Source organism: Oncorhynchus clarkii, chromosome 17 (genome assembly GCF_045791955.1).
Source record: "Oncorhynchus clarkii lewisi isolate Uvic-CL-2024 chromosome 17, UVic_Ocla_1.0, whole genome shotgun sequence".
Classification (NCBI taxonomy): Eukaryota; Metazoa; Chordata; class Actinopteri; order Salmoniformes; family Salmonidae; genus Oncorhynchus; species Oncorhynchus clarkii.
Genome location: NC_092163.1, coordinates 69472105 through 69490332, shown reverse-complemented (window position 1 = coordinate 69490332; position 18228 = coordinate 69472105). Strand labels below are relative to the sequence as shown.

Below are 18228 nucleotides of genomic sequence, written 5' to 3'. Positions count from 1 at the left end.
TTACCCCTTTTTCTCCCCAATTTCGTGGTATCCAATTGTTTTAGTAGCTACTATCTTGTCTCATCGCTACAACTCCCGTACAGGCTCGGGAGAGACGAAGGTTGAAAATCATGCGTCCTCCGATACACAACCCAACCAAGCCGCACTGCTTCTTAACACAGCGCGCATCCAACCCGGAAGCCAGCCGCACCAATGTGTCAGAGGAAACACCATTCACCTGGCAACCTTGGTTAGCGTGCACTGCGCCCGGACCGCCACAGGAGTCGCTGGTGCGCGATGAGACAAGGATATCCCTACTGGCCAAGCCCTCCCTAACCCAATTGTGCATCTTCCCACGGACCTCCCGGTCGCGGCCGGTTGCGACAGAGCCTGGGTGCTAACAGCTGGCGCTGCAGGACACCACCCGGCCTATGAAATGAGAATCAGTGTGTATGTCAATGGCATGTTTTAAAAAATTTGTATGCACTTTTTTCTTTCAAACAAGTGTCATTTCATATGGGATGTTTCAATGAGAGGCTTCAAAATCATTTGGAAAAAATGAAGATATTGATTAACTTGAAAATGTGGACATTCAATGCACATGGAGAACATTGCATCTGAGTTCATAAAAGGCTTCTAGTTATTTACACTCTTCTGTCTGCAAGATCTGCTTCATGTATTGAAAGGTTCCAATATTGAGTGAGGCGGTTTCTGTTGTCAGTTTGTCAGTGGTGCTAGAGAGGTGTCAAAGGTTAACGCCCTCGGGAGGTATGCAAATGTTCTATTATAATAAAGTATTCTTAATCTTCCTATGGAGCATGCGTCCTGCTAGAGAAGAGTGTTGAACCCCTCCCCCCTCCCCCGGCTGGTACTCTCCCACCCCCCCCTCTCTGCTGGTTCCCTGCTACTTTGGGATCTGCCAACACAAAGACACTTCACACTGGGGGCTGTGCCTGCATTTCGAGGGTCAGCGAACAGCGGCAGCATCAACGCCATGTCATTCAGGCTCTCCCACACCCAGACCCACAGCTTTTCTTGCACCTCTCGTGCTTTGAGCAAACAGAGAGGTGGAGCACTATTGTGAAGGCCGGGGAGTTTTTGTATAATGCTCACATGAAATGTGCCTACTGTTTTGGACAGTTCTCACGGTTAGGGTGCCCAGACACATAGTTAGTCAATGATGAACCTTTGCCAGTTTGATGAAACGTAAAATTTAAGCCACCGCCTCTGTCAGTGATTTCTATTGAGTTTGTTCTGGTTGCTGAATCCTCTATCAGTCATTGTTAATCACTTAAATAATCCTTAAGACAGATTGTGTGTGTTTGGGCGAAAGTTGAAGGACCAAACTACACACAAAGCGTATAAAGAACTAGTTAACAGAAAATCTTCTTCGCAAGTCACTTGCTCCAGTAAAACAAATGGGGGCTAGGTCCATGGCTAAGTACCTCTAGATTTCCATCTATAGTATAGAGTGGTGTTGCACACCTGTCAACAAGGACCCCGTGTATTCTCTAAGAATGAGAGGGCGCTTTGTTTGTCTTACAATGTCCTCTTAAGTTTATCACACTGAAACCCAAATCTTTTCAGCACCTCTCACAACTGGAATTTGGGCGGCGTCTGTGTGTGTTTTAAAAGGGACTTTTTTTAAAGGGTGGTGTTCAGAAGCAAAGAAAAGAGCCTGTTCAGACATGTTTCCACTCTATGGATGCAAGAAATGTGAGTATGCAGTTGAAACACACAAACAATTACTCACACAAGGGAGAAGTGTAACTATGACTTCACTCTTTGAACAGTCATCCTCACTGCCAGCATCTGCATCACTGCAGCATATTACCTATCAGGGCTGATTGGTGGTTGGCAGAATGAAAGACTTCTAGAATGAGTTAATGGAACTGTTTAGACAAAGCACCGTGTTTAGGAAAGACACAGTGATGGTGGTTATCAAGTTTAAGAGTCAGTCCAGGGAAACATGTTAAAATCCCCTCCTGCAGTGTGGTGCCAAATACATATGCAATGATAAAATAAATGAAATAACAGTGAATCCAAAGGAGAGCGTTTTGAAGTAATTGAAGGGGCAGGTGTTTTATTTGAGATCACAAAAACTCTAATTACATTTTACAGTATTTACTTTACAAAGAAAGATTATATCAAATTGAATGAGACTTATTTTTCTTATCTTGCAATTGTCCTTTGTATCAGTACATTTCCACAGCCACCCCCATGTAAAGATGAGTAGCAGTTTGTGCTTTTAGGTTCAGTCCCTGCTCCCAGATCTTGTGTGGAACGTAGAGGGGGAGTAAGAGGACAAACGAAAGTGAAATGTAATTTGGTAAATAGCCGTAGTAAATGTGATGTGTGTTGGCCGAGGGGGGCCTGATGAAGATGAGAGCAGACATTCATATGCGTTCGTTTGTGTGCTCAGCTTGACGACGTCTGCCCTGAAGTCTGAACAAAGGGAAGGAAGGTAGCTAGGGGCTGGGTAGAAGGCCTGGGGGGAGGAGGTGATAGAATACAGTGGCCCTCCAGCTTGTGTCTTGCGGAGCTGGTGCTGCCTCTCAAGTCTTGGGTTATGGCAGGGACAGCTGGGCTAGCAAACTCTGTATGGGCCCATTCTCTCTCTCTCTCTCTCTCTCTCTCTCACACACACACTCACACACACACACACACACACACACACACACACACACACACACACACACACACACACACACACACTCAGGAAGCACTGTTTACATTTCACAGTGGAAGGCTACTTGGGAGGGCTCTGGGGTATGGCCACTGGACCTAAAGCTGTGTGTGTGTGTGTGGTGTGTGTATTGGCAGGATTTAATATAGTGTTATAAGTAGCTTTTGTGTAGTTGAAGGTCAATGTGGTGTTTTCAGGGAAAATTGCATGACCTTATCTGGTAGTTTTTGTGCAGGGAGGTTGATTTAAGATGACTTCAGTCTAAATCTGTCATGTGGTAAAGACTGCAAGTATTGAAAAAAGACCAAAAGAGCTCTTGGTTCTACCTGTTCTTGGTTCCATAGGCACTGAATGATGGCATGAGACGGCTGATCAGCTGATGCAGTACGAACAAATGTTTCAGGATACAAAACCAAATATGTAATTTATTTTAATATCTTATAAGAGTCATTATCTAGTTAAATAAAATATGTGGTGGTAAATGTTTATTTGTTTGTTGTATCATTCTTGTTCTGGTGCATAGCCAAGACTAGTTCCTAAATAATATTGAATTTACTGTATGGCAATTTTGAGTTAGTTTCTCAACATTTACCAATAATATTGATGTAATGTAGGCCAGGCAATTTTACCATACTTTGTAATCTTGTTCTTTTATTTTATATGTATTGTATATATTATTATATAACAAAAGAAAAAGGCAGGGGGGTAGAGTGTTACCAAAGTGACTCTACAAAGTACAGTACTGTTATGGGTGTCATTCAACATTCAAACAAGTACCTCAGTTGGAAATTCTAAATAACTGTAGTACACCAGTAGAGGGCAGTCATGTTTAGGAGATGGAGAGATGGGAGCCCCAAAGACAAGGGCCAGAGGTGTCAACCACAGGCGGCTGGTAGCGCCTTCATTGGGGAGGACGCGCTCATAGTAATGGCTGGAATGGACTAGTATCAAACACTTCAAACATATAGTTTCCATGTGTTTGATACCATTACATTAACTCCATTCCATAATTTATTATGAGCCGTCCTCCTTTCACCAGCCTCCTGTGGTATGAACTAAACTGTGATTTTAAATAAATGGGATAATATAGATTAGAGGGTCAACATTTGTCATGATTTGTTTGATTTTTAAACAGTGTTATTGAATAATTGACTACTATTGTAGCAAATGATATGAATTCCATTAACCTCTTTCACATTCAAATGCCGAAAGCATGTTATGTTGATTGTCAGAGAGGCTGGCATTAGCAAGACGATGTCAGTTCAGCCGCACGCAGTGAAATAGCCTAGGCGACAGGCTACTGCCATGCTCGTTTTCTTTTTCAATTCCCAAAAACTGTCAGCCGTAACTTTTTATGTGTAGTTTCAGGTGAACAACTGCACTCTTTTTTTTCTTGTAAAATTCATACAAATCTAAAGCAACACAAATAAAATGCATTTGCATCTGACCTAATGGTTTAATGCAAGATCCCAATGTAACTGACTGAACAATTACGCCTCTGGTGAAATGTACGGGCTATTTGGTATGCTCATATATCTGTGAAACGCATAATTTATTCAAGCGCTCAGATGTCACGTGACTGCTCTAGGAAGTGTCTTTTGACATAAATATCGATGGATGCGATCTTTCATCGAAACCGACTGTCGAGGGAGAAGGTAAACTTAATTTCCATAGAATGTATATATATATAAAAATAATAAACTAATCCATCTCACTCGAACTATTCAAACTAGCCTAGTCTGAAAAAATATATATATATATTTGTATATATATTTTTTTTTTTCAGACTAGGCTAGTTTGAATAGTTTGAGTGAGATGGATTAGTTTATTATTTTTTATGTTCAGACTAGGTTAGTTTGAATAGTTTGAGTGAGATGGATTAATTTATTATTTTTTATGTTCAGACTAGGTTAGTTTGAATATTTTGAGTGAGATGGAATAGCTATACAAAATGATTTTATTGTGATTGTAAATGGACAGAAACGCTGTTGTTGGGTAACATTGTATCCATCTACTGCATGGCTGAAGTCAGACAGCTAGCAGGTGTAACTGTCCTGTTAAGAACTCTTTTTTTACATTTTATTTTTTATATATATTGACTTTCAATAGATATATTGTGATGGCAGGGCCATAGGTGAGAGGAGACTATTCATGACAAATACATCATATTTTAGCCAGGGTTATTTAGTTCCGTTTTGTATTTCAGTCAGAAATTAATAGTAGGAGAAAATAGTATCCAAAAGCAAGCTATTATTGCTTATTTTTCAAGGTTTAACATATCATTTGGATGTAAATGTGATAAACACACTAGGCAGAAGATGGATGTTAAACCATTTGGTTCTGTTTTTTAGTTGAGTGAAGGCTTCAAGGCTCAATACATTTGCACTGGGTGTGTTATGAGTTTCTACAAAGTTCCATATTTATTGAGTGTAGGCTACTGTATAATTTCAGGATGGTACATTTTTGACTTTCCAATATCCAGCCTTTCTGATCATCTGGAGGACTGTGTTGCAATTCTCTAATATCCTCATAGGCAGACTGGATTAACAATGTGAGCCCTGTTGTTATTCATCAGGCTGCTATGGGCTATCTAGTTTTCCCCCACAATAGAACTTTTGAGAAGTTATTAAGTCAATGGTTTGTTAGTTCTGCACTTATCATGAGTTAATACTTAATCGGTACTCAAAATATGTATTTATAGTATTTTGTACACTATTTGCTGGGACTGAATTGATCCCTCATAATCATAAATGAGTCGTTCTGTATAAAAATGGGACAACTATGTATCCATGTCATTTTTTATTTCCCTGAAAGGTCAAAGACATTTTCTCAGGAGGATTGGGATTTAGACAAATGGGATAGATATCTAAAATGATTATTGAGATGGTTCCTATATCTTTGCCACTATGGTTCCTATATCTTTGCCACTAGCCTAACTTACAGTGTGTATACAGTACAGAGCATGTCTTTATGTCACTGTCACTGAAATCATTATACAATGTGTGGTCTTACGTGTGGTAAAGGAGGTTTTGGTTACCCAAAGTTTCAAGAACTTAATGCCATGGATATTTGTTCACACTGAATGACCTGGCCTATGTTCATCTTTACTCCTCTTGTTTATTGATCAACATCCTGCAGTCAGAGCTGTGATCTGGTTTGTTTGGATAGGACCGCTCCTTAATCTTGACTTATTGTCAGCTAAAAATGTAAATGTTTTTATAAGTTTCCATCCATTCCAAAAGTATTTGATTCCCAGAGGAAATCAGCAGCATTGACTTTTGTTGTTTGCTGTGTAAACTTCAATACTAGACTATGATTTCAGACGTTACAGTAAAGTTACGCAAGCTGTTTACGGTAGATGCCTCGTCTGTTAATCTTGTAAATGTTGACTTAGCCACACTCTTTTCAATGGGCTCAGTTTAGAAACCATTGTCTCTCTCTGCAATTTGAGCAGTCCGGTTGTCTCTAACTTTCCACCCCAAAACGTAGGCCTCGGGGTTCAACCACTTGAATACAATCAATGTGGAAAATGTGAAGAACATTTACCACAGGATTGACATGTTATCTACTGACAGAGTAGTTCCCTCAATTTCACACAAAAAATAAATACTTTTACCTACAGATGAACCTATAACAGAGACATGTAAGAAGATTATGTTGGGGGGTGATGTTGTAGTTCATGGAATAGCTAAGAGCCGACACTTTCCACCCACAAACCAAATATGCCACATTATTAAGAGTAGGCTAGGCTGCCTCACAGAATTCCTGCTTGCATTGGCGGAAAACCAATCCACGACTGTAATCAATGTGTGTTTTAAGTGGGTAATTCAGCCACTGTGATTATGGGTTAATAACGTGGAAATACTTAGCAATCCACAACCGGTCTGTAAATCACCTTTTTGAAATTCTCTGATTCTTCTTGCTCTGTCTCTCTCCTGTAGGTGCTGATCTGTGTTGGACCAGAGAATGTGGAAGGTTGTGTGTGCAGCACTGCTGCTTCTGGCCACTGTGTGTGTCCAGAGAGGCTATACCAAGGAGGTCAAGAGAGCACAGAGCCTAGGTCATGTGTCAGTGGTCATAGTGGGAGGTACAGGTGACTTGGCTAAGAAGTACCTGTGGCAGGGCTTCTTCCATCTGTACGCTAACCAGGTCAGTAGCGGCTACAGCTTCTCCTTTTATGGCGGAGGCCTGTCGCCCAACGAGAAGGCCACGCCGATCCTGTTTGAAGTGCTGAAGGGAGTGGTCTGTCCTCGGGAGTTGTCTGTGGAGCGCTGTGCCCTGGTGAAGGAGCAGTTCCTGAGGCTGGCTGAGTATCGGCAGTTGAATACTTCAGAGGACTACCAGGCCCTGGGCACACACCTGACAGAGCAGCTGAGGCAGGAGGGCATAGTGGAGGCCGGCAGGCTGTTCTACCTGTCAGTGCCAGCCTTCGCGTATGCGGACATTGCAGAAAAGATCAACAACAGCTGCAGGCCGACTGACGGGGCGTGGTTGAGGGTGGTGCTGGAGAAGCCATTTGGCCATGATTTCAGTAGCGCCCAAGTCCTGTCCACTCAACTCGGTGCCTCCCTTAAAGACAACGAGATGTACAGGATCGACCACTATTTAGGGAAGCAGGTGATGTAGGCCTCTTGATCAGTCCATACATAGTAGGTTACACTTTAACACAATACTTCACATTTGAAGCAGGTCTTTGGTTTAATTAAGCTGACCGCCCTGAAATCGGGCACTAGAATTACTTTTTTTTAAATTATGTTGACATTACTTATTTTATTGATTTCCGTTTTATAAGTCAGAAGAGCCAGAGCTTCCTAGGACTATGTAAACATCTTCTGGGGGGTGGTCCTTAGAAAAACATTTATCCAGCTTGACTGCTTCACGGCACACGCATATGGCAAAGCAATCGCTGAATTTGTCTCGAGGAGGTGGATCTAAATACATAACTTTCATGGCTCTACACTTCCTTAAACCTAAAAGAAGTAATTTGTGTGGAAGTCAAAAATTTGTTTTACATCAGAGGCAGACACATTGCATATGCTCAGAACAACAAAATCGATCCCTTTACATAGCCCTTCTCCCTTTGTCTATAGGAGGAACACACGCTGTTTAAATGGCCTAAAAATATATATATATTTTTTATTTCAACTTTATTTAATCAGGTAGGCTAGTTGAGAACAAGTTCTCATTTGCAACTGCAATCTGGCCAAATTAAAGCAAAGCAGTGTGACACAGACAACAACACAGAGTTACACATGGAGTAAACAATAAACAAGCCAATAACACAATAAACAAATCAATGACACAGTAGAAAAAAGAAAGTCTATATACAGTGTGTGCATGAGGCATGAGCAGGTAGGCAATAAATAGGCCATAGGAGCGAATAGTTACAATTTAGCAGATTAACACTGGAGTGATAAATGAGCAGATGATGATGTGCAAGTAGAGATACTGGTGTGCAAAAGAGCAGAAAAGTAAATAAAATAAAAACAGTATGGAGATGAGGTAGGTAAATTGGGTGGGCTATTTACAGATGGACTATGTACAGCTGCAGCGATCGGTTAGCTGCTCAGATAGTTGATGTTTAAAGTTGGTGAGGGAAATAAAAGTCTCCAACTTCAGCGATTTTTGCAATTCGTTCCAGTCACTGGCAGTAGAGAACTGGAAGCAAAGGCAGCCAAATGAGGTGTTGGCTTTGGGGATGATCAGTGAGATATACCTGATGGAACGTGTGCTACGGGTGGGTGTTGTTATCGTGACCAGTGAACTGAGATAAGGCGGAGCTTTATCTAGCATAGACTTATAGATGACCTGGAGCCTGTGGGTCTGGCGACGAATATGTAGCGAGGGACAGCCGATTAGAGCATACAGGTCGCAGTGGTGGGAGGTATAAGGTGATTTGGTAACAAAATGGATGGCACTGTGATAGACTGCATCCAGATTGCTGAGTAGAGTGTTGGAAGCTATTTTGTAGATGACATCGCCGAAGTCGAGGATTGGTAGGATAGTCAGTTTTACAAGGGTAAGTTTGGCGGCGTGAGTGAAGGAGGCTTTGTTGCGAAATAGAAAGCCGATTCTAGATTTGATTTTTGATTGGAGATGTTTAATATGAGTCTGGAAGGAGAGTTTACAGTCTAGCCAGACACCTATGTATTTATAGTTGTCCACATATTCTAGGTCGGAACCGTCCAGGGTGGTGATGCTAGTCGGGCGGGTAGGTACAGGCAGCAAACGGTTGAAAAGCATGCATTTGGTTTTACTAGCATTTAAGAGCAGTTGGAGGCCACGGAAGGAGTGTTGTATGGCATTGAAGCTCGTTTGAGGTTAGTTAGCATAGTGTCCAAGGAAGGGCCAGAAGTATATAGAATGGTGTCGTCTGCGTAGAGGTGGATCAGGGAATTGCCCGCAGCAAGAGCGACATCATTGATATATACAGAGAAAAGAGTCGGCCCGAGAATTGAACCCTGTGGTACCCCCATAGAGACTGCCAGAGGTCCGGACAACATGCCCTCCGATTTGACACGCTGAACTCTGTCTGCAAAGTAGTTGGTGAACCAGGCGAGGCAGTCATAAGAAAAACCAAGGCTATTGAGGATGCCGATAAGAAAACGGTGATTGACAGAGTACTGTCTTTCATCGATGGCGGTTATGATATCGTTTAGTACCTTGAGCGTGGCTGAGGTGCACCCGTGACCGGCTCGGAAGCCGGATTACACAGCGTAGAAGGTACGGTGGGATTCTAAATGGTCAGTGATCTGTTTATTAACTTGGCTTTCGAAGACTTTAGATAGGCAGGGCAGGATGGATATAGGTCTGTAACAGTTTGGGTCTAGGGTGTCACCCCCTTTGAAGAGGGGGATGACCGTGGCAGCTTTCTAATCTTTAGGGATGGGGATGATTTAGACAGTCCAAAATCTGTTAAATTTGTGAACATCACTAACTATATGTTTGGTAAAGTAATAAAGAAGGTGAAATATTTTGGGTAGATAGTTAGAAACAGATTCTAACTTTATACTGTATGGACATTATAAAATATGAAAAGGCTTCATTGAGATAATTTTGTCTTTTTATCATATTATATTTGTAAATGTTTTATTATACTTATATTGCCTACTAGATAATATGGGTTGAAACGCAGTTTTTTTTCTCAGACATAAATAAACAATTAGAGGTGAAAGCCAAGGTCATAGGGGGGGACACTACTACATTGATACAATTCTGCCCTTTTGCAAGATTGATGACTAAAACCTTAGCGAAGCAGTGCAAAACGACTGTCAATTCAACTGGTTTTAATTCTAATGTTTGTTTCTTATTCTCAAAAGGTTGTCTCTAAGATTTTGCCATTCAGAAGGGAGAACAGCAAGCATCTGGATCTTATCTGGAACAAGCACCACATTGAGAGAGTTGAGATTGTACTGAAGGAGACCCTGGATGCCAAAGGTACTGTATAGTTAAAGTGTATTAACCCCCTCTATAAAATATGTGATGAGGATAGTAACATCACCTGTCAGGGAGTTTTTGGTTGTTTGATTTATTCTCCCTTTGTCACAGGTCGCATCTCCTTCTATGAACAGTATGGCGTGATCAGGGACGTGATACAGAACCACCTGACTGAGGTCATGACCCTTCTGACCATGGAGCTCCCATCCAACCTGAGCAACACTAAAGAAGTCCTCAAGAACAAGCTGAAGATCTTCAGTGCCTTGCAGCGCCTGGACAGGAACTGTGCTGCCATTGGTCAGTACCAGGCCTACAATGCAGAGGTACAGGAAGAACTGAGCAAAACAATGGAACACTTCAGCCTCACCCCCACCTTCGCTGGTAAGTGTCATGAGAACGTTTGTCTGTAGGAGTTCTTCTATTCAGCCTGTGCATTAAAGGCTTATTAAAGGAGAAATGTTTTGTCATATAGTAATAACATATGATTAGGGCCATGTGTTTTGGGCAATCATGTCACATGATCTGGTTGTTAACCTTTTATTTAAAGCTTTTTCATCAAACTATCCCCCTTTCTTTTTATGTCAGATGTTCCAGCACCATCCTCAGACAAATGCTTTCATTTTTGGTGTAATTCAGATTTCTTCAAAAGGCTTAAAATAAAGGTTAAAGTCTCAGTCATGTGACATGATAGTCCAAATCACAGGGCCCTACATGTGATACATAGATTATTATATTTTTTTTATTTCAGTGATAAAAGTTTTTTTCTATTTCAGGTATAATGGTGCACATTGACCTAGCCCAGTATGAGGGCATGCCAGTCATTCTGACCTCAGGGAAGATGCTGGATGAGCGCGTAGGCTACGCTCGCATTCTGTTCAAGAATGACATCTTCTGTATCCAGAGCTACAGCAGCGTCCACTGCAAGCCCAAGCAGATTGTGTTCTACTTTGGCCATGGCACTCTGCAGTACCCAGCCATTCTCGTGAGTAAGAACCTGTTCAAGCCAGACCTGATGGACACTGAGTGGAAGGAGGTAACAGAACACAAAGATGTCAGTGTATTAGGTTTGCCCATCTCAGACTACTATGTGCTGACGCCAACAGTGGAGAGGGAGGCTTACGCAGAACTCATTTTGCACATCTTCCAAGGCCGGAAGGACAGCTTTATCAGTGCTGAGAACCTGCTGGCCTCCTGGAGTTTCTGGACACCTCTCCTGCAGAGCCTGGCCGACACCTTTCCCCGCCTGTATCCCGGGGGAGCGGACAATGGCAACATGCTGGATTTCAAACTGTTGGGACGGAAGGTGACCTTTGCCAATGAGGCACTGGTCATGGTCACCCAGGACCACATAGGCGGGTCTGGGAGGGAGAGCTTCCAGGTGATGCAGGGGAAGTACCGCAGCGCTGACATGGTGTCTGCCTGGTCCGAGGAGCTCATCGTGCGGCTGGCCGCAGACCTGCAGGTTGCAGCGGAGAACGCGGTAAGGGAGGGCGGCCGCTTCCACCTTGCCCTCTCCGGGGGCTCCAGTCCCCTAGCTCTGTTTCAGAGGCTGGCCCGTCACCACTACTCCTTCCCCTGGAGGGACACCCACGTGTGGGTGGTGGACGAGCGATGCGTGCCTCTCACAGAGTTGGACTCCAACTTCCGCACCCTGCACGACCACCTGCTCCAACACGTGAAGATGTCCTACTTCAACATCCACCCCATGCCAGTGCAGATGAACCAGCGGCTGTGTGTGGAGGAGGATAGTGGAGCGCTGCTCTATGAGAGCGAGATCACCCAGTTGGTTAATGCTTCCAGCTTCCACTTTGTCCTGCTGGGAGTGGGCTACGACGGCCACACTGCCTCTCTGTTCCCAGGCAGCAAACTAGATGCAAGTGGGAACAGTCTAGTAGCCTTCACCGAGAGCCCAGCCAAGCCTCACCAGCGTATGAGCCTCACCCTCAAGGCTATCAACCAGGCCCAAAAAGTAGGTGTGCTGGTGATGGGTAAGAGCAAACATGAGCTGGTCACTCAGCTCAGTCGAGTCAAGGACAACCCAAAACATTGGCCCATCACTGGGATCCGGCCGACCAGTGGCAGGCTAGTATGGTACATAGACTATGATGCTCTTTTAGGATAGGGGATACTGTAGCAATGAAATGATGTGGATTAAATTAATGATTTGGATTAAATTAATGATTTGCTGTAGTTTTACTCTTTTGCTGTATTTTGACCAAGAATGTAAAGTAATGATAAAGTTCTGTTGATTCCGTGCACCTTACTTAAAGTTGAAGGTAGATGTGGTATATATTTTCTTTTTCAATATACAAGATGTAGGGTTAACGTGGTGTGTGCGTGATGCACTCATGTATTTTAAAGAAGTAGGATTTTTTTTTATCTCAGGAAAGCAAAGTGGATATGGAAGTTTGTTGTTCAGATAATGAATAATTATTAAAATACTATATTTTATATAGTTGTAAAAACAGTATATTTTCTCATAAAGCTACCTGTTCTCCACTGAACCAGCATAGAATAGGATTGTTAAAAGGGGATTTTGAACTGTGAAAGGCCAATAATTTAGGTAAAAATGAATGATCAACAGATAATGTAGGCTATAGCCATGTATTATTGTATTTGTGCCTCAATGACAAAAGAAATCAAACTGCATAATCAAATCAAATCACATGTGTTTATTAAGCCCTTCTTACATCAGCTGATATCTCAAAGTGCTGTACAGAAACCCAGCCTAAAACCCCAAACAGCAACCAATGCAGGTGTAGAAGCACGGTGGCTAGGAAAAACTCCCTAGAAAGGCCAAAACCTGTACTGTCCAGTACATTAAATTACCACAAAGCACATTCTGATCCATTGCGTCTTTTGTTTTAATCAGTGCTCGTGAATTCCAAAAACTAAAATGATGATCAAATGTATTACTTGGTATCTATGTAAAATGTCCACAGCCTTTGACCCGAATGGGTGCAATTTTCCCTATAAGCCAGCACAGTATTTCCTAATACTTCCACTTTTAATGTGAGAAAGTGAAATGGTGCTTGTATGTGGTTTTAAAAGTTGTGACCTTCCAAATACTTTTTAAATAGATTTAAAACAGGTTGATGAAGGTTGGTCGAACCGCTTCACTACGTTTACCTTAATTAAGGTCTGGTAGCTCCACGTATACATTTAAGGTCATTTCCGATTGAGCTGACATATGTAGCATTCACCGTGAATGCAGTCTCAGTGATCCCGGGAACTTTGCCTTTTTATCATTTCTATTGAGTTATAATGCAGATCTTCTGCGATACGGATGGAATCCAGCCCTAATTATACAAAGAGGTGTATGTTTAATATACTTATGGTGCTTGTGAAAAGGATTCCATTAGGTTTCAATTTGATGTTTGCAGATACAAGGTTCTATCTGACATTTTGGTAAAAAATGTGTTAGTCACATATAATTGATCTTTAGATGGTTCTTCATGTGCCTGTGAAGTTCGATTTTTGAAAAAGTTAAGTTAAAATATTTTTTATATATATACAGTACCAGTCCGAAGTTTGGACACACCTACTCATTCCAGGTGTTGTATTTATTTGTACTATTTTCTACATTGTGGAATAATAGTGAAGATGTCAAAACTATGAAATAACACATATGGAATCATGTTGTAACCAAAAAAGTATTAAACAAAGCTTCTTCAAAGTAGCCAGCCACCCTTTGCCTTGATGACAGCTTTGCACACCCTTGGCATTCTCTCAACCAGCTTCATGAGGTAGTTATCTGGAATGCATTTCAGTTAACAGGTGTGCCTTGTTAAAAATTAATTTCTGGAGTTTCTTTCCTTCTTAATGCGTTTGAGCCAATCAGTTGTGTTGTGACAAGGTAGGGGTGGAATACAGAAGATAGCCCTATTTGGTAAAAGTCCATATTATGGCAAGAATAGCTCAAATAAGCAAAGAGAAACGACAGTCCATCATTACTTTCAGACATGAAGGTCAGTCAATCCGGAAATTTTCAAGAACTTTTAAGGTTTCTTGAAGGGCAGTCGCAAAAACCATCAAGCTGTGATGAAACTGGCTCTCATGAGGACCACCACAGGAAAGGAAGACCCAGAGTTACCTCTGCTGCAGAGGATAAGTTCATTAGAGTTACCAGCCTCAGAAATTGTAGCGCAAATAAATCCTTCACAGAGTTCAAGTAACAAACACATCTCAACATCAACTGTTCAGAGTATACTGCATGAATCAGGCCTTCATGGTCATATTTCTGCAAAACAAAGCACTACTAAAGGACACCAATAATAAGAAGAGACTTGTTTGGGCCAAGAAACATGAGCAATGGACATTAGACCGGTGGAAATCTGTCCTTTAGTCTCGTCAATCTTAATTTGAGATTTTTGGTTCCAACCGCTGTGTCTTTCTGAGACACAGAGTAGGTGCACGGATGATCTCTGCATGAGTGGTTCCCACCATGAAGCATGGAGGAGGAGGTGTGATGGTGTGGGGGTGCTTTGCTGGTGACACTGTCAGTGGCTACTTTGAAGAATCTAAAATCTATTTTGATTTGTTTAATACTTTTTTGGTTACGACATGATTCCATATGTGTTATTTCATAGTTTTGATGTCTTCACTAGTATGTAGAAAATAGTAAAAATATAGAAAAACCCTTGAAGGAGTAGGTGTGTCCACACTTTTGACTGGTACTGTACATGTAAGTTCTGTCTGCATAAACCCATTTGAACTTGGCACTATAAGGTTCTTTCTGCAATCCAATCACAAACCTGAACAAATACAGACAGACCAATCAGAACACGTCTTTGACATTTCCCTCTAAGTATGGTCTAGCCAGCAATAATGGCACGGCAGCAAAAAACAAACCTGTCAGTAATCATTAAGTAAGTCATTTATCTAATCATAATACCTGTCGTAATGTATTTAGTGATGTCTTCTGAGTCTATCTATCATTTACGTATTCAAATAGCTACAGTTAGAACCTTATAGTCCCATTGTCTCGAAATGTTGTTGCACTTAATCATTCTCAATGTTGTAAGTTAGTCGTCACCAACCGGTCAATCGCTTTCTCCAAGCGGATCTCCAAGGCATTCCTAGTTGACCACTAAACACTTCTGTGAGGTGCTGCGTAGAATTTTTGTCTGACAAGTATTTTTCGTTGCTCATACAGGAGTAATAATTTGTTGGAAAAAATATATCTTATCAGCATCCTCAGCACCCGTACTTCCCGTGGCTATGTATAGACCTACCACTGGCCAATCAGATAGCTCAGATCACCATGTCTGCACAGCTTCCTCAAGCCTAGACTGTAAAAATAAGCCTTGAACGCACAGAAAAGTTGATACTGAGATTTCAAAAACTATGACTAGAGAGAGACTCAATGAATACACCAAAACGCTTCTGATTTTACAAGTAAGTTTGTGTTTAAGTTGTTATTCAGCACTGTCAACACTTTGTTCAACACTTTTATAAGCCATAAAATGTGTTTTCTCCCTACTTCCACTCACACTACAACCAGCACTGCAGCTGGAATGAATGAGTAGCAAAGTGTTTCGATAAACATCCGTTGTTATTATTAGTGGCTTGTCTTTTGTAATATCGAGAAATATTTCACTTTCTCTGGACAATGTCATAGGAGTAACAACATGAATTGGTGCATGAGGCAGAAATAATGAAGTGCTACTTGAGTTTTGCCATCAGCTGGAAGGCTGTCTCCTTTTCTCAGCGGAGGGAGGGAGAGTGGAGGGATGGTTGGTCAGGTGAGGCAGCCTACCTGCTGCTCCATCCCACCCCTCAGACTGACCATCAGTCCAGTAAAAAAAGCTAATTATTATGCTCCATCGTCTGTGCCTCACAAGTAATACAACAAATTATCTATTACTAGTGTGATCATATACTATTTTTTCAGTATCATTTCAAAATGGTCTGAGAAGAACAACATTGGCAGGGCAATTCAAGCAGAGCCAATATGCAGTGATAATGTATTGGGCCTATAGCCTACTGCACAAACCTCATTGCTGCATAACTTTTTAAAATTGGTTAATGTTGATCTCGGCTTGCATTTTGACTCAGAAAGTGATCTTGACTCAGAAGAGGTTGGTGACCACTGTTGTAAGTGAAAGTGTGGTTTGTTCCGTATCACTTGAGGTTCAAAAAGGCTATGAATGAAGGATTCGCTAATGTTATTTTTTTACATCTGGGGACCGAACACCAGTTTTCTACATACTGTGCACAAATGGAATTGCTGTAACACGTAGTCACTATTTAAACACAAGGAAATAAACTACAGCTTTCACAGCCCTTTCTGCACAGATTCTTTATTTTTAACTGTGTGATTTCAAACTAAGGAATATTTGAGCATAAATGTTGGGTGCTTGAAAAATCTATATGCCCCTTCATAGTTAATTTGATACTCACAGTCAGATTAATTTAATGCTTATAAACAGATATGAACACCAATTGCTTTCGTAGTATACCAAATTAAGGAAAGGGGATATTTAAAGTCACTACATACTACACCAGTCACCATGCTGTGCAACAGTATTGCTTGCTAGTGATATCCTAGAAACAGCATAAATTATGGAAGGATGGCTCTGTGGAGCATGTATCTAATTGCAGCCTGGAGCAGCTGCAAGCTTAAATAAATACGTATTGCGAAAACGTTTCTAGCTTGTTTATTTATGGGTAACAGGATTTACATTTTATTAACAGGGTTGGCTTTAAAATGTGGGACAGATGTAAATAATACACTAATCACATGAAATAAATAATACTCTTCTGAAATTACTTTGTCAAAGCAACAAAATAATTAGGGCTTTACATTGATGGTGAAACTTGGAGAAATTTCGGGATTAAGGGGGTTAAAATCTTCCTAGAAGTGATAGAACATGTCAAAATGCTGAATTTTGGCATTTTAGCAAGCCTTTATTCAAATTAAGAATCTGATTTATTGAATTCTCAATGTGGTCTATATTAAAGGGACTTCATTTAATATAAACGGCTTTTAAAATTCAATATTGGTGCACAATTTCTACTTAAAATATCTAAGGGAATCAAAAAGCACTCTTTTCGTGGAAAGACCCACATACTTTAAAAGTACATTTAGATTGTTGCAACGAATGCAATGACCCAATCTGATTGAACTATGAGGAGGGTCGGAATGACCAAAGCTTGTCTCTACTGCCATCTCTCTTTCATCATAATCAAATCAATTTATTATGAACTTGGCTAAAATAAAATTAAACATTGCTTTTGCCAAAAGCCAAACAATTGTGAGGAGTACACCTCATTAAAACTACAAGACATAGCTATCAAAAATATGTTTACAAAGCAGGATGTAGCCATGAAGGATAAAACAATGAAGGCAGTGAGATTGTAGAAGAGGCTGCTGGCAATATCGAGAGGATTTAGGCCTGAGGGATTTATACTCTCAATCAGAAACTTGACATGGTACACACTGCATGTATGACTTCAAATGAAAAGCGTTTTGTTGTAAATTTGAATTGACTTACCTGGTTAACACATACAATTGAGGGATGAGAACGAGTGCCACAAAGATTGGATTAATTATCTGACTGCAAATAAAAGGTTTCTAAGACCAGAATTAGATTCATGTTCATTTAGAATAAGTTACTAATTGAAAACATGTCATCAATAGTACAAAGACAAGTAAAGAAATCGCCATCAGATTATTTTTCACAACACAAGAAGCCACCAACTAGTTATTGTTCATTGTCATCATAGAAATGAGACCCATACCCAATCTGTGAATAGACCTTAACACCTCCAATACTTACAATTTATCATTTGATCCCTTGGTATGATATTCCGGGTATACTGTGCTAATGCGTAATGTAGCATTGTGCCCATTCATTTTGAATAAACTCTGCCAAAGAAGTGAGAGGTGATAGGCCTTGATGACACATCCTCCCCAGTTCTAACTACTGTGAAAATGATCATCCAACCAGGCTTTTCATCATACTCTGGTGTGCGTCCATGTGAATGAAACTGTATAACATGTATTCTAGTCCCCTTTCACATTGTTGGAAAGAGAGACACTAAAGAATGTGCACATATGTTTGATGCATTATAGCCTGCTCTATTTCGAGACGCCTATCTCAAATGTTATTTCCTCATATAAT

The 18228-nt window shown here is 41.0% G+C and overlaps 1 protein-coding gene across 1 annotated transcript; it reads left to right on the top strand.

Moving 5' to 3' along the window:
• Positions 1-4270: 4270 nt before the first annotated feature.
• LOC139369912 (hexose-6-phosphate dehydrogenase (glucose 1-dehydrogenase)) lies at positions 4271-12940 on the top strand. The gene is made up of 5 exons (XM_071109194.1): positions 4271-4320; positions 6607-7282; positions 9985-10102; positions 10214-10483; positions 10876-12940. The coding sequence occupies exons 2-5, from the start codon at positions 6632-6634 to the stop codon at positions 12222-12224; spliced, it is 2388 nt and encodes a 795-aa protein (XP_070965295.1). The 5' UTR covers positions 4271-4320; positions 6607-6631; the 3' UTR covers positions 12225-12940.
• Positions 12941-18228: the final 5288 nt, after the last annotated feature.